Source organism: Ascaphus truei, chromosome 3 (assembly GCF_040206685.1).
Source record: "Ascaphus truei isolate aAscTru1 chromosome 3, aAscTru1.hap1, whole genome shotgun sequence".
NCBI classification, from domain to species: domain Eukaryota; kingdom Metazoa; phylum Chordata; class Amphibia; order Anura; family Ascaphidae; genus Ascaphus; species Ascaphus truei.
The window spans coordinates 418419504-418440017 of record NC_134485.1 but is presented as its reverse complement, the minus strand read 5'-3'; the positions used below and the strand labels follow the sequence as shown (position 1 = coordinate 418440017).

General features: G+C 46.1%; 1 protein-coding gene across 1 annotated transcript in view; it reads right to left on the bottom strand.

Annotated features, from left to right (window-relative positions):
* Positions 1-993: 993 nt before the first annotated feature.
* Positions 994-20514, bottom strand: part of ARHGEF17 (Rho guanine nucleotide exchange factor 17) — a 360267-nt gene continuing 340746 nt past the window's right edge. The window contains exons 17-22 of the mRNA XM_075592723.1: positions 20358-20444; positions 18969-19036; positions 17662-17810; positions 14970-15144; positions 9774-10031; positions 994-8835 (exon numbers count right to left, since the gene is read on the bottom strand). Coding sequence (XP_075448838.1) covers positions 8645-8835; positions 9774-10031; positions 14970-15144; positions 17662-17810; positions 18969-19036; positions 20358-20444 — 928 coding nt within the window. The 3' untranslated portion in view covers positions 994-8644. The remainder of the gene's footprint in view (positions 8836-9773; positions 10032-14969; positions 15145-17661; positions 17811-18968; positions 19037-20357; positions 20445-20514) is intronic.

The window sequence follows — 20514 nt, the reverse complement described above, 5'->3', positions numbered from 1 at the left end:
GGGGACTGGCCAGGTCTGCGGGCATACAGGCGTTACAAATATCTGCGTACATCAGATTAGAACAAACAGGCATATCATGTACTAAGACATGTTACAAGACACCACAGCAGGATCAGTCTCGCAGGCGGCACCTTCAGACGGTATTCGGCTGGAACCTCTGAGTGTTTTCTCTGCAGATGAGTAGCTGCTGTCATCAAGGAACTTGCGTCTGATGTTAGAAAACTTCCACCCGGTGACCGACTTGTAGGGTAGATAGCTTTCAGTGTGGGGAGAGTATATGTCCACAATCACACTTACAGCCCAGTTGCTTCGCGTGATTTTACGACAGGCCGCCAAGCAGTGACTGCCGTCAGCTGATGCGCCGACGCTCGATAATACTTGACCTCTGCACACACAACCTCTCCTAACCTTTACCCAGCTCCAACTGATCTGTCCTTCCTCAGCGCGCCAAAATGTATCTCTCTGCAGGGGAATCTGTAAGCCTTATTGGATGCCTTGGGTCAGGTGTGTGTATGCCCCCTATGTCTCCTGGGTGTTGTAGTCCCTTGCAGATCTCATTTGTATTGGGGCCGTGTGCGCGATCTCTCCTGCGCGAGTCTATAATGGCCGCCGCTACTCTTCTCTGCACATGCGCAACTTCGGGAAGCCACTGCACTATCGCGTGCCGCATCTGCGCATGCGCAAGACTAGTACTGGCCTCCGTGATTGTTCTGCGCATGTGCGGGCTTATCGCCAGTCCCAACATGGCCGCCGCTACCCTTCTGCGCATGTGCAAGCCTCCGCGCATGTGTGAGCACCTGGGACATAGCGGCGCCTTGCGGAGGGAGCCGCCGGCGAGCCCGTCGCCTCCCCGCAACACCCCCCACGGCAGCAGGGGTAAGGGGGGGGGGGGAACGGAGGACCGGAGGGGAACTGGCTACATAAAAAAAGGAAAACGTATATACATTTAAAAAGTATAATATAGGCAATAAAACTCACATCAGGCAGACAGGATCTGACACCAGTGAACTTTAATGACAAAGAACCCACAGTGACAAATAGAAACATATCATGAGTAATGCGACAGTCATAACACCTCTTTCGATATGTCAAGCTGGCGTGTTTATCTGTCCAAGGCGCTGGAGTGGTTATAACTTCCATGTGACGGCAAACGGCGGTGCCGGGTGAAACTTTAGACAAGTTATATAAAAATATGCCGTTAGAATTATTTCATCCATCGGACGCAGAGAACGCTATGTACAGGGAAAAGTAATATATAGCACTATTTACAATACATCCGGGATTTTATATTTTAATTTCCCACACACACACACACACACAAAAAAAAAAAACCACAAAATAGTTTAAAACAAAAAAAAAAACCAGGAAAAAAATATTGAGAGGGGGAGTTATTTGTAGCTACGTCAGTGCTGGATGGGGCTGGGAACAGTGCAATGAGTTGCAGCACCGACAGGGTTAATAGGTCATTTAAAGACTTGGGTTTCCTGGAGCACTGAAGGAATCGACAACTTGTGTTCTTGCCGACACCACCAGCACTCAGTGGGGTGACAGAGAATTTATTGGATGGGTTGTCCGTTATGTCTTACATTCGCCGGTATAAATGCCCTCAAAAAACAGCTACCCAGCTGCTTCAAAAAGTAGTGGCACTGGAATTGGAGTTACTAATCACTGGGCAGAGCTCTTTAGACTATATATATATATATATATATATATATATATATATGCAACGTTAACGCTGTAAAAACAAGAAAGGGTGAGAGTAATTAAAATAAATATATTTTTCTTTAAGTGGAATCAAGCGTGTAAAAAAAGTTGTGGCGTCTGCATCGCGTCACACATTGAGCACTGCAGCTACCACTGGATTGGTGATCTAGGTCATGCCCCTCTGTGGATGACCACCTAATCAGGCCCTGCGTGACCTCTAACCTCTGCGCGGTCACTGGCGACACATTGCTCGGGGCGGATCCATTCAGAATGTCAGGATGTACATCTCGTTTCATTTACCCTGCTGCAAACACATACTTGGTTCTCCTCTTCTAGTTGGTCATTTCCAGAATCCCTTGGACTATTAAATACAGGGCCCCGGTGTACACCTTTGCCAAACACAGCGTTCGACTCCGAGCTCAAGTAGAGTGCTTGGTGGATGGGCCTTCCACACCACCACGGTGTTACAAAGCTTTTCACAGATTTATTTATTCATAACATTTATATAGCGCCCTTATCCAGAGCGCTCTACATTCGTTAGTCAAACTTGTTTGGTTGGTTATAAGTTGAAGGAACATTATGGACCGGGCTTTAAGAGCTTCCTTGGTTGGTGGGCAGGGGTTGGGGTAAGGTCTCTGGATTTAATCTGGTTGGTGGCATGGTGATGGGCCTGACAGTGGGGACAGTGATGTCAATTGGATCTATGAGGTGGTTGACATTGGAAGGGGCGAGGGTGGGGCAGATCATGGGCGTTGGGGAGGGGATTGGAGAGGTGGTTATATATTCACGGGGTTATCCACTAACTAATCGGAAAAACGCCAACCTACAAGATTCATTTCCTTTGATAAATATGGCGCTCTCTTTGGCACAGGGGAGACATTAGTAAGTAAATCCCGAGGAGAATACAGTATTAGTGGGGAACTTACCCAGTCATTTCAATTACAGCTACAATTACAACGTTTTACTGGTTACTCTGTTGAAATGGAGACACAGCGTATCGGGGTAGGTTACAAAAACAAAAGTGATGGCATTAAACCAGCAATATTATTATGTAGTTTTACACAGCACTGAGGCACAGACCACAGAAATCTAGATGTTCTTATAATATTTGTGTAGGATGTGAAAGACGCCAGTGGGGTGTCCACCTCCTAACCCTGGGGACGCTCATGTCCAGCTACCAACAAGCCCCGGTTTTCATAGCAAAGGGTTCCTAAGCAAGTTGTCTTCGTTTTAATTAAGGCTGGGCTACGTTGTTAAGTGTGCATTTAATTAATTGAACACCTGGCCTGTTGGTCGTCCTGAAGGACTGAGGCTTGTGCACACTTGTTCTAACCAAAGCAAAGTTTAAATCTTTCACCTTCAACCTATAAATCTGCCCCATGTAACATACTCAGATAACCATTTTAAAACTCCAAGACCATCAATTCAGGCCAGCTTGTCTCATTTAACACGTTTGCTGGTTAAGGCTCCAGTAACGAACGCTACAGCTGGCCCCTTTTCCATTGAAGGGGTACATTAATCCTAGCTATCCAGCGCTATACTGAATCACAATATCTCTGTGACACCTTCTTGCATCAACCACTTCCTGAATATCCAAACTGAATGACTTACACCCTTTAAAACCCCTTAGCTGCCAGCGGGGCCTGTTAAAGCTGCAGATCAAGGTGCCGGTTTAATTTTTTACTTTCCCCACCCCCCAATTCAATATGGGCATCAATACAATCTACACACTGAAAAGTGATTAGCTAACTTGCCGATCGATCAGTTCTTTTGTGATAGATCGGCGAAGATTTGGCTCGGGGGGTTCACTAAATCCCTGTCAGTGCAGCAGAAGAGTACCCATGATGCAAAGTTCTGTGGGGAAGATCATGTGACCAGGCAGTCACTAGATACAATTGGTGCACTGCTAGAGAGAGAGAGAGCAGGGCTCAAAAAGAAAGAGAACAGAAAGGTGAGATTTCTCGACAGCTGATGCCTATGGTAACCTGTATCTCCACAACAGACAATACCTACAGCTATAATTGTTCCAGCAGGTCTTCACAATGTAGGGGACATACGTGTAGTTTTAGCACCTGTAATTGTAATATATTTTAGCTTATTGATCCCGGGTGGGATTAGCGCCTTTACGCATAAAGTTGCATATTACAAATGATAACGTCCCCACTTCAACTACTTCCCAGGATAAAAGGAAGAGCTGGGATCTGATCCTGTGGATTATCAGTGTGTACGCGGATCTTTCAGACTGATAACTCAGACAACAAGATAAACACCCCCTCCCCCCCTATTCCATCCCATCCCAAAGTGCTAATCGGGGTAATCCGCTGATAAACCTCTTTAATTGACTTCATTTTGCCTTTATACCACGTCATAGTGAATGTCCCTTAAAAATAATCCAGTATAAATTGGGATTTTGGAAAAGTATTAAAGTAAACATTTTTTAAGGGGGCTCATTAAAGTTGCCGTCATTGTGAGTTTTGTACCACCTCCATTAATGTGACTATTGACACTTATGTAGCATCCTTTAACCCCTTTAATCTGCCACAGGGGCCAGCGATGCTCTCCTGGGGTTAAATTAAGTGCAACCCGCTCACTAGTGCTGCAAGGCCTCAATCTAAAGCGCTAGAGAGGATATTGTGAGTTGTAACAACAATGGTAGAGAAGGCGTTAAATCAATGAGTGCTTTCATTTACATGAGACTATTACATCTTACGTGGATGGGAGCTGCAGGTTGGCTAATTTTACAAACAACCTGGGTGTGAAGCAATGATAAAAAGAAACTCGTTGTCTAGTGAGAACAATTAAAACCTTTGTAAATACATTATTGGGGCGAGTAGTGCTTTTCTAAGGACATGATTTGCCTCTCTGTAGGAGACACGGCAGCAAAAGCCATGCCCTCCTAACCCATTCATATTCAGGGGGGCTACCGGCACAGACTCCTTCCCCTACCCCTCAACATTTGGCACATGGAACTAGGTACAATTCCCTAAGGCACCATCACATTTACAGTGTCACATACGGTATGCAAAGCTCCGTGCACCAATCAAACATTTGGATTTATGGACTCTATTATTATATATATTATATAATAAGAGCTGCAGCTTTCAATTAAGTGGAGAGGTGGCAGCAGTAAAAGGTTTATCCAATGTTCCTGCCTATTACATCCCACCGAGTCTTGTATGACTTCAAAATGCATCTTTTCCTTGTTATCCCAAATAAGGGAAGAAAAAATAATAATATATATATATATATACTGTATATATGATACATACTTCAAAGATAAATGCATAAATTATGTCCGATTAATGCTAACTAGGAACATAAATACTGTACAAAGACAAGTAACCAACATATTCAAAATGAGGCAATGTGTGTCGTGTTTGGGAAGTCGCGCTTTGAGGATAACGAACGACCTGTGACCCTTAATTAATATTCCGAACTTTGGTCCTGCATCAAATGTCCTCTAGTCTAAACCTCTTCTCTGCCACGCATTGCTGGGATATTTAGCATCAGCAAGTCATACAGACTTCAACAGACTCGCGCCAATACTAAAAAAAAAAAGTACATTTCCATTATAATGACATGCGGTGTCCCAGAATCCTCTAATCTCACTCATTTCAATTCTTGAAGGTTGATGCTATTTGGATCTGTGTTACTCTCTCTTTTCTTGGAACCCCTGGCCTGACAATTGTAATCCCTTAGATGCTGGTGGAACCTACAATGAATTGAAGAGTGATACATTTGGGCACCTTAATGAATAGAAGATTCTAAAGAGCAAGTGCAATCCCCAAGCCACTAAAACGTTTTTAAGCTCTCTACCGTGATTCTTATCTTCCATTATTAGAACTGGGAGCCATTCAGTGATCATCTTGTCATTATTTTCAAATTTTGGGGGATAGAACAGTATGGCTGCCGTTTCCTTCTTGGCAGACCCGATTTCTGATTGAACGCCAACAACATGAACTTAGAGGAAAAATGTTCAATTAAGAACAGAGCACTGAATATTTTATCATCCTAATTCCTGTGATTTACACGTTGCACATTTAAAGGCAGGTTACCGCTCCATTAGGGAAAAATGTCATCTGAATATATCTGGGAAAGACATGTTGATAAACTAATTAAGCTGATCAGCTAAATCATCCCTAATAATGGACGTGATAGTTTCCACCTCTGTGCTGCCATAATCGGTCTTCTCTGATGTCCAACGGGTCACCTCCAATAATTTGGTAAAATTTGGTAAAAACAGAAAAACGATAAAAAAAAAAATGTGTCGATTTAAGGAGCGGTTCAAAGTAGCAACGTCATTAGCTTCCTGCGTCAAATCAAAGCCCCCTAAGGCCGCGGGCATGGTCAGTGCTTAGCCGCTGACCCGCACTGAGGCAGCGGACTTACCCCCGGCACCCTTTATGAGGGTGGCTTTAGGAGGCGCTTCCGCAGGCGTGCGGAGGAGACAGCCCAATTTAAGTTTTGGCGCTGAGGGGAGCGGAGGGCCGGTCACGTGAGCGGTTCGCCCAATGAGGGCGAACCAGCTCCGTGACGTCACTGGCCCGCCCCCAGACGCGACCCAGGACGGTGCGCGCACTAAAGCGAGGGAAAGCACCCGCTTTCCCTCAGCCTCCGCGCGCCTCCGCCCGCCTGCAGTCTCTATGGACTCAGCCTAAGAGTAACGGTCTTTCTTATTTCTACATTGTGAAAAATGAATATGAATCGCTTGTTGCCAGGAACACTGGATTAGAACCCGTCACCTGCTTCTGTGTATCAGTTTGATCAATGACGGCACCATAATTACTTTGTAAACAAAAGGAACGAAGCCCAGCGAACAAGTATGACAACTACATTTTAGTGCTAAAATCATTTTGACCAACATTATAAAAACCCTCCAAACCATTGCTTTAAAACCCTCATGCTTGTCAGATTGGAAAACATCTAACCGATTTAACTTGCCGTTACCCCAAGCGCCCTCTCGTCCTAGGCTGGGCTGAGCGTCCGATATCAAAAGTTGAGTAACTGCGTTTCCTTAGCAGAGATGTATCACCCATCACCAATGGGGAGCGGAAACTGATGGACCATAATTGACATCATTCAGGTAAAAGATCAACCCACTTGTCCATTTAAACGGTGTCCTCAGACCATTTATTAAGCATGTATCTTAAGTATTAACGTAATAAATGGTGTGAGGACCCTGTTTAAACGGACGAGTGCGTTTATCTTTTACCTGGGATTTTTTTTGACTAGTGACAGGCTGTGGGGTGGGGGGTGGTCACCATGATCCCCGGCCCCCCACCACATATACGCTTTGTTCTGAAATATTAGTGGGAAGTGCGGGGGCAAGTACACTTTCTTCTTGGATTTATACAGGACATCCCTAAACCGGCAGCGTAAAAGACCTGTCCAGCTTTTAAAATATATTTTTTAAAAAGTATTTAAAGTGCTCCGGGTGAAACCTGCCTTTATGTGATGGGATAAGCGGCAAAGACTTGGCCTGTTTTTCAGGGCTGGTATGGTGCGAATTGTGCATTTTAACCCTTCTGCGGCCAGAACGGCAGCAATCCATTATACTGATCAGAAATACAATGGTACGATAAGCATGTCATTATACATCTCCTCTCCCTAAACTTATCTATGGGGAAGAGCAGCCATTATAACAACCCCCACAGTGTTACCTCGTACACCACTGCAGAAAGCATTAAAAATGGCTTATCAAAAGGCCCTATCGACAACATCACGATTGATTTCTGACGTAGAGCAGGAACGAACACATTTTGTTTCTTCTATCTTAAAGCGAGCTCCAAAATGCGTAAATTACAGAATAAAACTTTCAAAAAATTCCCTCAATGGATCTCATCCATTTGTTCTGTGGTCTGCCCCTCTGTACCGCTCCGTATCACTGGGGGGTGGGGGGGGGTTAGTAACGCCCTGGGTAAGTGCCTTTACTTGTTGTACATTTAGATGGATGTAGGCTTCTGGTCCCAATACAGAGTTTGAACATCCCTCACTGCTGATCGCCGGGTTCTTTCTATAAGACAATAGATGGTACATGTGTGGATACACCTTTTTGGACATCCTTGTCTTGTGGCCTACCCTCCAATGGCAAGGAAAAAGGAAAAAAAAAACACAAAAGCTTTCGGTTTTAAACACAGGACATAAAGGTATCACCGATTCACGTTATCAACTTTCCCCACTCCACAAAAAAAAAAAAAAAAAGAAATATTAAAACTTTAGATCACAAGTTTTCACTTGACAATAAATAAGAATGAAAAAATAAAATAAAAAATAATGGCCAACAAAGCCGGCAACACGTGAGCAAAGGTTTTAAAGCCACAGAAATGGAGTGAACAGCCTGACCCATTGGACATCCATGTGGTTGAGTGAACAAGTCGTCTGACTGTGGATGCGGTCCCAAGGGATGCCTTCCCAACATTGGAGCTACAGTAGTTGCATGAAATGTTGCGAGAAAAACAAAGCAGTGACTGACAGCAGCTACGATATGTCACCAACTCTCTGCCACCACCATCCACAAACCAGTGGTTAATACCTTTGCAGAGGCTGCCAAGAGCCAGTGATGGGTGTAACTGGAAGGCCATTTGTAATCCAATGTAGACAACTAAGGGTCCCGTCTGCTCCTGTTACACTTTAAATTCAAGGAGGAGTCGGCTGTAGACACAACACAGTCTTTCAATGTAAATACCTCTTGTGTTTTTTTTTTGTACACTATACATCTAGCAGTTCTCATGGAACCTCCAGTCTGTGGACAGAAGGCCATGCTTCTTAGGCACAGATGGAGCCTCTCCATGGTGGGATGGAGAAGCTGGATCATGGCAAACAAGATTGTGGATGTGAGCCGGTTACATATTCAGGACGAGTCAACAGACAAGCCGAACACAAAATAAAGGAAGGCAGAAACGTAGGTCAGGGGACAACACAACACATCCTAGGGTGATCCTCAGACTCTCCAGAGGAGAAGGTGGTTGGTGCTGTCGTCCCTCCCCACAGTCTCGCTGCTGTTTGTGAGCCTGAAGTCCTCATATCCGTCCCCTCCGCTGATGATCAGGATTTTGGACTTGGACTGAATGATAGGGGATGGTCTGTGCCTGGCAGGATCTCTCCTCTCCACATCAGATGGCTGCTCATTGCCTGGTAAATGATGATATAAGGAGGCATTAAAGCGGTGCTGCCACTTCAGGTTCCCCACTGCGCCCACTGAAAACGGACATGCCGTAACAGCAAGCAATACTGAGCATCTCCGCCGACTTCCCAATCCCTATAGGGTTTAACATTTCGATGACAAAGATCACTAAAACATTAGATTTCAAGCACAATTAATGCCGTGAAGATTTTGGATACTTCTGATTTTTTTTCTCTCCATGGGAAAAAAAGCCGTGGTAAAGGTGCGCATCGCCAATAAACAATGCACAGTAATTATTTCTGCTGAGCAAATGATGGTAAAGTTTTATTAAAATACTCTATGGACATAATTAACATGGGCTACACCCTAAAATTGTAATAACTTTTCTCGATGATTAAAATAGTAGTAGAATAGGGAGTAGTCACGCTGCTACTTTGCTGATGTCATTCATGATACCGGAAATTCCAGATCAATGTAATTTCCTATAGTGCAACTTCCTGCCCGGGAAATACAATAGAATTAATAACCTAGCAGCATAGATAATTACAACACTGGTGACAAATGAAAACGTATTAAAATCACACTTTTCAACACCCTCTCCCTCCCCCCCCACTATGCTTCAACAGGGGCCTTAGCCGAGACCAAGTGACCGTTACCCCAAGCAATCACGTCGTCAGAAGTCCGATGGCTCTCTGGTGTCCTTCCGACAAGGAAAGGGTTAAAGCAGCACTTTAACTAACCAATAATATGGCTGCTGATGCATTTATTTTTCTTCTTACCTGAACATTTCCGCAGAGCACCGTCTCACCGGCAGGATATTACCCTATGACCAGATCCATACAGTCACTGGCAGCCAATGAATAAAAGATGTTGCTTTGCTCACTGGCTGCAGTGACCAGTGACCTGCTGCATACCTACAGCATTAATGGCAACAGCAGCTACCCACCTGGATCTCCTGGCAGTGGGAAGGTGACATCGAATCCGTCTGGGAGCTCCACGGACGTGAGAAAGCGGACGTGCCCGGTGTGCCCTTGTGATAGACCCAGTGGGGTGAGTGGAGCCTTCAGGGTACTGGCGACGGTGGTGATGGACAGGGTGAGCACCACGCCCGCGCTGGTCCCAATCCACAGCAGCTCCTTGCAGGCCAGCAGAGCCGTGATTCGCAGGCATGCCGACTTGTGCTGCCGGATTATGGCGTCAGAGCCTTGGGAACAAGCACAAGACATCCAATCAATGGGGGAGCCATTACATGGGTCACATTGGGGCGTCTTTTTTTAAAAGTTGTATTAAACACTAGATTGTAAGCTCTTTTGAGCTTGTTGTACCAGTCAACTATACAATGAACGAAACGGTGTATGCTGTTTGTATATGAATATAAATGTATTATCGTCCATGGGATGAAGGATCGGTGTGAGAGGAAACTATCCAGCAGCATTATCTGCTTATTTATAGACTGCCCAGTATAGACAGAGACATACTGTGTACAACAGTACTGCGATTGCAGGTCAAATTGCAGCCATTAATATCTAACCTTAAAACTCGCCTCACAAATCAGGCATCCCAACAGCCTGCCCTCATGGCTATTGTCCCACAGTCACTCCTACCACCCATTGTGACCAAGCACTGCCATCTACAGCACTTATTCCCTCCCCTGCTGGCTCTGTAAGTTTCCCATCAAACCTCTTAGATTGTAAGCTCTTTGGGGCAGAGATTTCCTTTCCCATTGTCTGATTTTGCTGCACTTATTGTATTATAATTCCCTGTACTGTATTCTTTGTGAAGCGCTGAGTACACTTTTGGCGCTATATAAATAAAGACATACACACATTCCCCTCACCCGGCCATGGATACCCCTGTATTGCCAATGCAGTGCATGTCATATTGTGTTATTAGAAAACACCATAGAAATGTTTTTAATAATCATCTGCTCTCACGGAAACCCTGAACTACAGAGCTGCCGCTATAACACATGGCACCGCAGGTCTCCTTCAGCACCGAGGCCCAGATTAAGAGCCTGGTCCTCAAGCCTGGAGAATGGTTCTCAATCTGGGCCCTAATGAGTTAGCAGGGTTTTCCTATTTTGGGTGTAATTACTTGCTACACACTAGGCTCTCCACAACTTGTAGACAGAATCCACATCAAATCAGTAGTAGAATCTACTATTAAAGGAGCAAGCCACCGTAACATCAACTTTTCCTTTTTAAACAGGTTTGGAACCAGAGGGTCTTCTAGAGCGTAACCACACTATTTTCAGCTATGGGGACCACCCTGGTTCCCGGAACACTTACTGGTGAAGTTACCAGTATTATTTCCTGGATTTTAAATGGGATTTAAATGGTGATCCAACAGGAAGCCATAACAACGATGTTCCGGTTTCCTACCGGGTCAAGATTTAAACCCGGTAGAATGGACATATTTCACCTTCAAATAATGAATTTAGTTTTAACTACATCTCCTTCCAGAGACGCGTTGATAGTGTTCATATCACTAGTGTAAGGTGTGCAGAGATGACACGCGATTGATATGATCTAACTTATGAACGACAGTGATCAGAACCAGTGTTTGGGGATAGAGGCCCATACTTGCCAAGCAGATTTCTGCCACTAGAAACCTCCCGGAGCTGAAAGACACCCTGCAGCCCAATTCATTTGAATAGGCCGTAAAGTGTCTTACAGCACTGGAGAGCACCTTACGACAGAAGGCTGCTAGTAAGGCCTCATCCAGGGTGAGAGCGCGCTCACGATCAAAACAATGAAAGTAAATTGTAGCATTCATGCTGCGTGCGTGAGAGCGTGGGGGGGAGCGATGCTTGCAGAGACAATTTTTTTTGTATTTGTCGCGCTTGCCCTGGTCACGTGCGCGGTTCAGCCAATGAGGGCGAACCACTCACGTGATGTCACAGGCACGCCCCCCCCACGCACGCAAATAGCTGGCCAGGAATCGCCCAGGCAACATGAGCGCCTGACGTCACGGCGCTCGATCGCCAGCGTCCTCAGTTTCAACCTGGACGAGGCCTAAGTATACAAGTGAAGGGCTGAGAACCAGTCCCAGAATCCGGTGCATCAAAAAACCAGGCTTGAATATCTCAAATGAGTCCACAGTTTGATTAGGGATAATATATCAGCAGGAATCTTTACTGTATCAGGAAGTGTTCTGTACAGGTGACCGATCGTGAGTCTGTGAGTATATAATATGAAATAATGTGACTGAACCCTATGTCGGAGGATGGGAGGTGATCGCATATGTCCCACAATAGCGGGGCTACCAGAGTCACTCGTTCCGCATTGACCTTAAGGGTATGCACATATAATATAATCAACAGGCATGTAGACAGCACAGTAAGTTGAATAACCTAATGGAACTAATGCACGGTCCTCTGAAGTGAGGATCAGAGCAATGACTCAGTCCTCCACGATCCGCAGTCTAGGCAGTGACTCCTGCAGGGCGTGCTCCAAGGTACAAAACATGTAGTGAAGGGGGAATAAAGCCGGTGCACAGCCAAATAGCAATGCTGGACGTAGTGACCAAGAAAAAAGTTTCATAGATAAAATCCATACAACGCGTTTCGCACGGTGCTTTGTCAAAGAGTGTCCTGCTATAAAGGAGTGTGTCCTGATATAGGTGGTCTTGATCAGCAAGATTGCTCTCATAAAATCTATAGCCAATCAATATATACAGATATTTCTACTCTACTATAATTCTCAACTGTTGGTACTTTTGTTTTTAAACAAAGATTATATTTGTATGTTTATATATCTTGAGTTGTGATATACAAACTTCAGATTTTTAACTGTGATTGTATTATATGTTTTTTAGCTTGTTTCCAATGATTTATTTCTGTCTTATGTGTTATAACATACAACATGTAACTCTTTGACAAAGCGCTATGCGCGAAACGCGTTAGTTTGTTGCTACCTGTACTCCACGCTGTCCACCACGGATTAAAGGTGTTTTTAATTACACTTTTGGTGTTTTAGCCCCAGTTTGTATTGCAGCTGTGCGCTGCTTTTTCCCGTCTGGAACCCAACTATCTACATGCCTGGTGTGATGCACGCACACAGACATGCCTGGTGTGATGCACGCACACAGACATGCCTGGTGTGATGCACGCACACAGACATGCCTGGTGTGATGCACGCACACAGACATGCCTGGTGTGATGCACGCTCACAGACATGCCTGGTGTGATGCACGCACACAGACATGCCTGGTGTGATGCACGCACACAGACATGCCTGGTGTGATGCACGCACACAGACATGCCTGGTGTGATGCACGCACACAGACATGCCTGGTGTGATGCACGCACACAGACATGCCTGGTGTGATGCACGCACACAGACATGCCTGGTGTGATGCACGCACACAGACATGCCTGGTGTGATGCACGCACACAGACATGCCTGGTGTGATGCACGCCCACAGACATGCCTGGTGTGATGCACGCCCACAGACATGCCTGGTGTGATGCACGCACACAGACATGCCTGGTGTGATGCACGCACACAGACATGCTGCTGTGAGTATCCTCTTTATTGTCCGCTTATGCTCAGGAGATTTGGGCTGTTCATTCCTGCGGCTGCTCTAGGGTGACTTGATTCCTGCATGGTTATAGGGGGCCATTTGCTTACAGTCAGTTGATCCCATATGTATACCACAGGATCTTGCTGATGTATGTCCCCACCAATGAGCATTCATGCACACACAGTCAGAGGTGAACATAGAGGCTTCAGAAATCTGTCTTCAAGCAAGTTTACCGTCAGTCAAGTGATTCACATTGCATAGGTCTCATGGACTTCAAGCACTGATAATAGGGACTTGTTCCTGCTTTTTCAATATTTGGTTTTCACATGTGTTTTTTTGTTTTCTGTTAGCAACAGTTTTTTTGTAACACAGCGGGGTCCTGCGGGGTGGATTTCTCTGAATCATTTCCATATCTCACCGGTTCAGGATTTATTGATTTGCTCTCATTAAATCTGTAGCCAATCTTGCTAATCAAGACCACCTATATCAGGACACACTCCTTTACAGCAGGTCACACTTTAACCAAGCACCTACGCCGTGCGAAACGCGTTAGAGGATTTGCCAGTAACTTTAATTGTACGGATTTTATCTATGAAACATTTTGCTTGCTCACTACGTCTAGCGTTGCTATTTGGCTGCGCACCGGCTTTTTCCGTTTTGGATTCCCCCTTCACTGCTTAGTAAGTACAGTATGGCCCAGAGTCTATAAATGTAGTGTGCCCCACAAACAGACCAAGTCTGCCCACAGCTTTTTAAGTGGAATAAGAAATGTCGACGCACAGTCTGGCTTCAGTCCAGAGTCTTTGATGTTAAAGGGGATATAAAATGACACACGAAACCAAAGCACTCTTAAAAATATCCAACAATATATTCTTAGGTTTTCAAAAGTCTCCTTGAAACTCATGAGAAGCACTGAACCATTAGGCACCAAAACCTTTACAGAAATCTACAAATTACATATGGATCTCTCTGAAGTGCTAAACAAGTGAATGTATCATCCAATTTAGGATTCAAATCTCCCAACACTTTAAAAAAGGTGATTAAATATAAGACACTCAGTGAGCTCATTTGGGTGTAGACGCTCCCACATCTGCAGTCTAACCATTTGAGTGCCCCAAGATGTACCCTGAACATCACACAGCCGGTGCACTAGGAAATGTCCATGTTCCGTGATGGAAGTGGAGCCTCCTCCACTTGTGTCCACATCCTGGAAGGACTACCCCGCGTCCACATGATCGTGGTTGAGATGCGGAAGACAGGTGGCATGAAGGTGCAGCTGGTCTTCCGGCATTTAAAAGTTTGACAACGTCGTGATGTTTTATAGGCTGGTTCAAGTTTGGACGGCCAACGCGAGACGTGTAGGAACACGACTCAGGCCCAGGTTAACTAAAGGGTGCTAAGCTTTGACAAACTAACTTGCGGTGTAATGAATAGGAGACGAGGCGTGCTAGAGCTTAGCACTCTTTAGTGAATTTGAGCCTCAGTGTTTGCCTTCACCTACACAAAGGCTCATGCTATCTGGGCCTTGGACTGTGATATGGAGTCACCAGACAATGACATGCCGATGTGTGGTGAGCCAGTGATGGAAGTTATAGAATAAGATTGTGGACGATGTTACCTGCTAACATCTTGTGCACCGGGGGCGCAATGTCCACCTCCACCAGCTGCTCAAACGAGGTGGCGTGATAGAGACGGACCTGTGCGCTGCTCTGCAGGGCGATCCAGATCCCCAGGCAGGAGCTGACCATGCAGGTGACACTGCGATTCTGATCCTGGCCAATGTGGAAGGTGTGCTGTCAGAGGACAAAAGAGAGAGAGAGGGGTCAGCATACTAAGGTCTTCTGGTAAAGCATTGCAGGCCAGGCTGTCACAGTACTGAAGAAGAACAAACTGTTTTAAGCCGCAATCTACCCCAAAAATGCATTCAGAGTCAAGTTTCCATTATGCAGCATCATTACTCCCCAATCCTTATTCCCCAAGAATAAATCCTCTTCTTTCTTTTTCCGAAAGTCAGAAATATGACGCAGTCATTGATATGGCTCCCATGACTTCAATGGCAATCCGTGTGTTTTTCAAGGTTCAGTATTTCAGGAGTGGATATTGGCACAGAAACAAAATTCAGGGCGACAGAACGACCTCTCCAAAAGGTACGGAAAACAATGAGTTGAGTGGTATGTATTGTTGATTTACCCTCTTGCATGCCAGAGCAAAGTGCAGGGATTGAAATCGGTAACACTTCCCATACTGTGTGAGTGATCACTGCTTTGACATCCTTATCACTTGTGAGTGTGTTATAAGTTATGGCTGGTTTCAAATCAGTATCGCTCATTTGTGTATTATGGCACATGGAGCAACATCATCGTGTTACTCCATCTCCCTGAATGGCCCTTTTTCTACCATCTCTCTCCACCAATTTCCTTTCCGCCTCTCATAACAATTCAGTGAAATAACAGAAACAGATATCTCTAGGGATATACATCAACAAGTTGAGTCAGTTGGATAGCAGTAGTTCTGTCTATCCGAGTCTTTCTACCTTTGTATATGCATCAGTATAGAACATTAATCACTTTGTATTTCCTCAGTGATCTTGATGTTGTAAAAAGGACCCAACACTTACACCTTCCGGGAACCAACACTTACACCCTCCGGGACTCAACACTTACACCCTCCGGGACCCAACACTTACACCCTCCGGGACCCAACACTTACACCCTCCGGGACCCAACACTTACACCCTCCGGGAACCAACACTTACACCCTCCGGGAACCAACACTTACACCCTCCGGGAACCAACACTTACACCCTCCGGGAACCAACACTTACACCCTCCGGGAACCAACACTTACACCCTCCGGGAACCAACACTTACACCCTCCGGGAACCAACACTTACACCCTCCGGGAACCAACACTTACACCCTCCGGGAACCAACACTTACACCCTCCGGGAACCAACACTTACACCCTCCGGGACCCAACACTTACACCCTCCGGGACCCAACACTTACACCCTCCGGGACCCAACACTTACACCCTCCGGGAACCAACACTTACACCCTCCGGGAACCAACACTTACACCCTCCGGGAACCAACACTTACACCCTCCGGGAACCAACACTTACACCCTCCGGGAACCAACACTTACACCCTCCGGGAACCAACACTTACACCCTCCGGGAACCAACACTTACACCCTCCGGGAACCAACACTTACACCCTCCGGGAACCAACACTTACACCTTCCGGGAACCAACACTTACACCCTCCGGGAACCAACACTTACACCCTCCGGGAACCAACACTTACACCCTCCGGGAACCAACACTTACACCCTCCGGGAACCAACACTTACACCCTCCGGGAACCAACACTTACACCCTCCGGGAACCAACACTTACACCCTCCGGGAACCAACACATCCTCCGGGAACCAACACTTACACCCTCCGGGACCCAACACTTACACCCTCCGGGACCCAACACTTACACCCTCCGGGACCCAACACTTACACCCTCCGGGACCCAACACTTACACCCTCCGGGACTCAACACTTACACCCTCCGGGAACCAACACTTACACCCTCCGGGAACCAACACTTACACCCTCCGGGAACCAACACTTACACCCTCCGGGAACCAACACTTACACCCTCCGGGAACCAACACTTACACCCTCCGGGAACCAACACTTACACCCTCCGGGAACCAACACTTACACCCTCCGGGAACCAACACTTACACCCTCCGGGAACCAACACTTACACCCTCCGGGAACCAACACTTACACCCTCCGGGAACCAACACTTACACCCTCCGGGAACCAACACTTACACCCTCCGGGAACCAACACTTACATCCTCCGGGAACCAACACTTACACCCTCCGGGAACCAACACTTACACCCTCCGGGAACCAACACTTACACCCTCCGGGAACCAACACTTACACCCTCCGGGAACCAACACTTACACCCTCCGGGACCCAACACTTACACCCTCCGGGAACCAACACTTACACCCTCCGGGAACCAACACTTACACCCTCCGGGAACCAACACTTACACCCTCTGGGAACCAACACTTACACCCTCCGGGAACCAACACTTACACCTTCCGGGAACCAACACTTACACCCTCCGGGACCCAACACTTACACCCTCCGGGACCCAACAATTACACCCTCCGGGAACCAACACTTACACCCTCTGGGAACCAACACTTACACCCTCCGGGAACCAACACGTACACCCTCCAGGACCCTTCACTGCATTCCACCCCACGGCTTGCGAGTTGGGACCAGTGCCCCTTACCTCTTGTAGCAGCGAGGCCGTGTTGAAGATGGTGACTCTGTTCTGACATCCACACCACAGCTTTCCGGAGACTGACACCATTTTGGTTACTGGGCTACCAGGTGAGCCAAGGGGGAGGGTTTTGGAGTTTTGAGGGTCCCAAAAACTTCCTACGGGGAGGAAAGAAAAGGCAGGAAGTGAAGTGCAGATCGGCTTCTCAGTGGCCAAGTGATGAGCCCACTTCAGCATTGGGGGGAGCAATGGATAGAAGGCAGCACAATTCCCACTGCAATAGCAGTAGGATGTGCAATGCAATATTGCCATTCACTTCTAAGGTACAAGTTGCTTCTGCCGACGTGCAGCAATATTAACTGCAAGAGGGGCCAGCAACGCATTTCATAGCCCTCTCTGGACCTGCTGGCGGCAAATGCATTATATTTAAGTTGCAGTTGTTCCTATATCTGCCCATTTAATTTGTTTAAAAACATTTTCTCCCCAAAGACCCTGCAACTGGAACCCCAATGAATTACAACAAAGGCCTCGTCGTTCAGCACACATCCCTGCAACATTAATACCTCATACAGTTACGATTCCGACACTGACATTTAAAGCATATAAAACATATTTTGATCGATGAAACAAAGCAATAAAATGGTTAGGCAAGGTGTTACATGCCTAAGTGCTTTTCACTGCAATTGATGTTTGTGTTGCTACGAGGGATCAGGGCATTACAGTGGCACATCGCTTTATTCTGCATCTTAGAACAGCAATCATTTATTGAACCTCATCCTATAAAGGGATTTTTATAGCGAGAACAGGGAACGCAGCACTTTGCCATATTACAATACAGGAAAATAGCAGGGATAAGAGCAGCAAGTCAGTGACCACATAAGGCAAAGGCCGACCCTGCCCCGAAAAGCTTACAATCTAAGTGTCATATAGTTCTCAAAGTATCATCCTTATTCTTATAAATGGCATCTTTGAGAGATCCAACCCAACATCTTGGCCCTCTCGCATCATGCGCCGAACACAGAATGGGGGGTCCCATGGACAAAACACTTTTGGGGAATCCAGTTTTAAAAGGTTGGGAAACACAGTGTTAAAGCAGCAATCCCCCCCCCAAAGCCTGTGAGTGTAACGCATATAATGTTAGTATCTTGTCCACCTGAGCATGTTCTGTTCCCTTTTTTGGAGGTTGGGGGGAGTGGGTGGGGGAGGGGTGGGGTAAAAAACACAATTTTCCTAATCTCTTCCATTCCAACCTCCATCAATTCTTATCTCATTAAAAACAGCGTTGGGAAGGGCAGGAGACCCGCTGCATGTCTTACCTGCTTCCCTTTGGTAAACAATCAGCTCTCCATTTGCCAGCGACACAAAGACTTGGTTATCAAGGTACCTGGAAGAGAAGGTGACATCAGTTAGGTTGGGAATGAAGAAAAACGTCCCGACGTGACACCGTACACAGACAAAAAGGTGCATCATCGCTACCGGGGGGGGGGGGGGGGGGGGGCTCATCAGATTTATGTGCGGGGTACGGAATATGTTACACATCACAGCCCTGTACGGGTTGCAATCAAGTTCTGTGACCCGATTTACAGGCATTTGTAGACAAACATCCATGATCTGTACATAGGGGCACACTTGAATGTCATGGCACTTTAAAAAAAAGGTGCACTGTGGTCAGTAGCAAAAGTGTGATTGGTGCAAGGATGTGCAGATTACTATCACTTTGTATTCACAGACTCAGGACTCCAGTACTTTGTTTTTATATACACATACACCATACTTAGTTACGTTATGGTGGGTGACAAAAACCCTCCACAGCAAAGCATATAGCAAATGGAAATATTACTGTATGCTCATTTGCATGTCTTAGACAGGTCTGCAACCCTGCCTTTCACCATTATCACCCAGCACTTCCACTGCAGAAAAGGATTCTGGGAAAGACATGCAAATGAGCACACAGTGCCACCTTTTGCTTCAAACCCATAAACATGGTTCCCTATAGGCTTAAGCTTGCTGCATGGTTTTGAAGCAAAAGGTGGCACTGTGTGCTCATTTGCATGTATGTATATATATATATAATGATTTATTTTAGAAATCCTCTTGACATTTCTGCTTCCGAATCAGAATTATTGCAGAACTCTTTCTAAAATATATCCCGTACGGCCCTTCCCCGATGTGAAGATAAATGCAGCATGTTGGGACGTACAGCACCGGTACTTTCTTGCCACGTTAATCACAGCTGTTACAGAAATCCTGCCCTTCTAATAATCACACAATAATTACACCGGCCGCTGCCAGGTGGGAATACGCTAAAGCTTGGAGGGGCGGAGCCCACCGAGGACCGGGGTGAAATTATGGCGGTGATCATTTCCGGGGGGTAAATGTAGACGGCGGACAATTAAAAAAACCTGTAATTTTCCTCTGTTCACTGAAAGTGATTCCCATCCACACCTTCCCTGGGTTGGATTTTTAGTGTATTTATGATGCCCCTCATTAGCAGAACTGCTGGAGGCCGGAGCACAACAAGTGGATAATATTACCGTGTTCCCGTTGAAAAGAAAAACATGCAATTCCCACAGTATACAAGGAGCGGACAGTTTCACTTGAAGGGGGAGAGGAGATCATTCAAAGTAAGCAAATGATCATTGGCTGCTGTAGTTGTGGGAATGCGGTTTTTGCCAGCATAGTTCCCGCGTGTTCTCGGCACTTACAGGATACACATGACGGAGGCCGCGTGCTGCATCTTCATGCTGTTCTTACGGTTACGGATGTTGTCTGAAGACTGATAGACGTGGATGCTGAAAAATAACAATGACAAATTAGCAACACTCACTACATAGAGATGTTCGGTACACTCTGTGTGCGTGT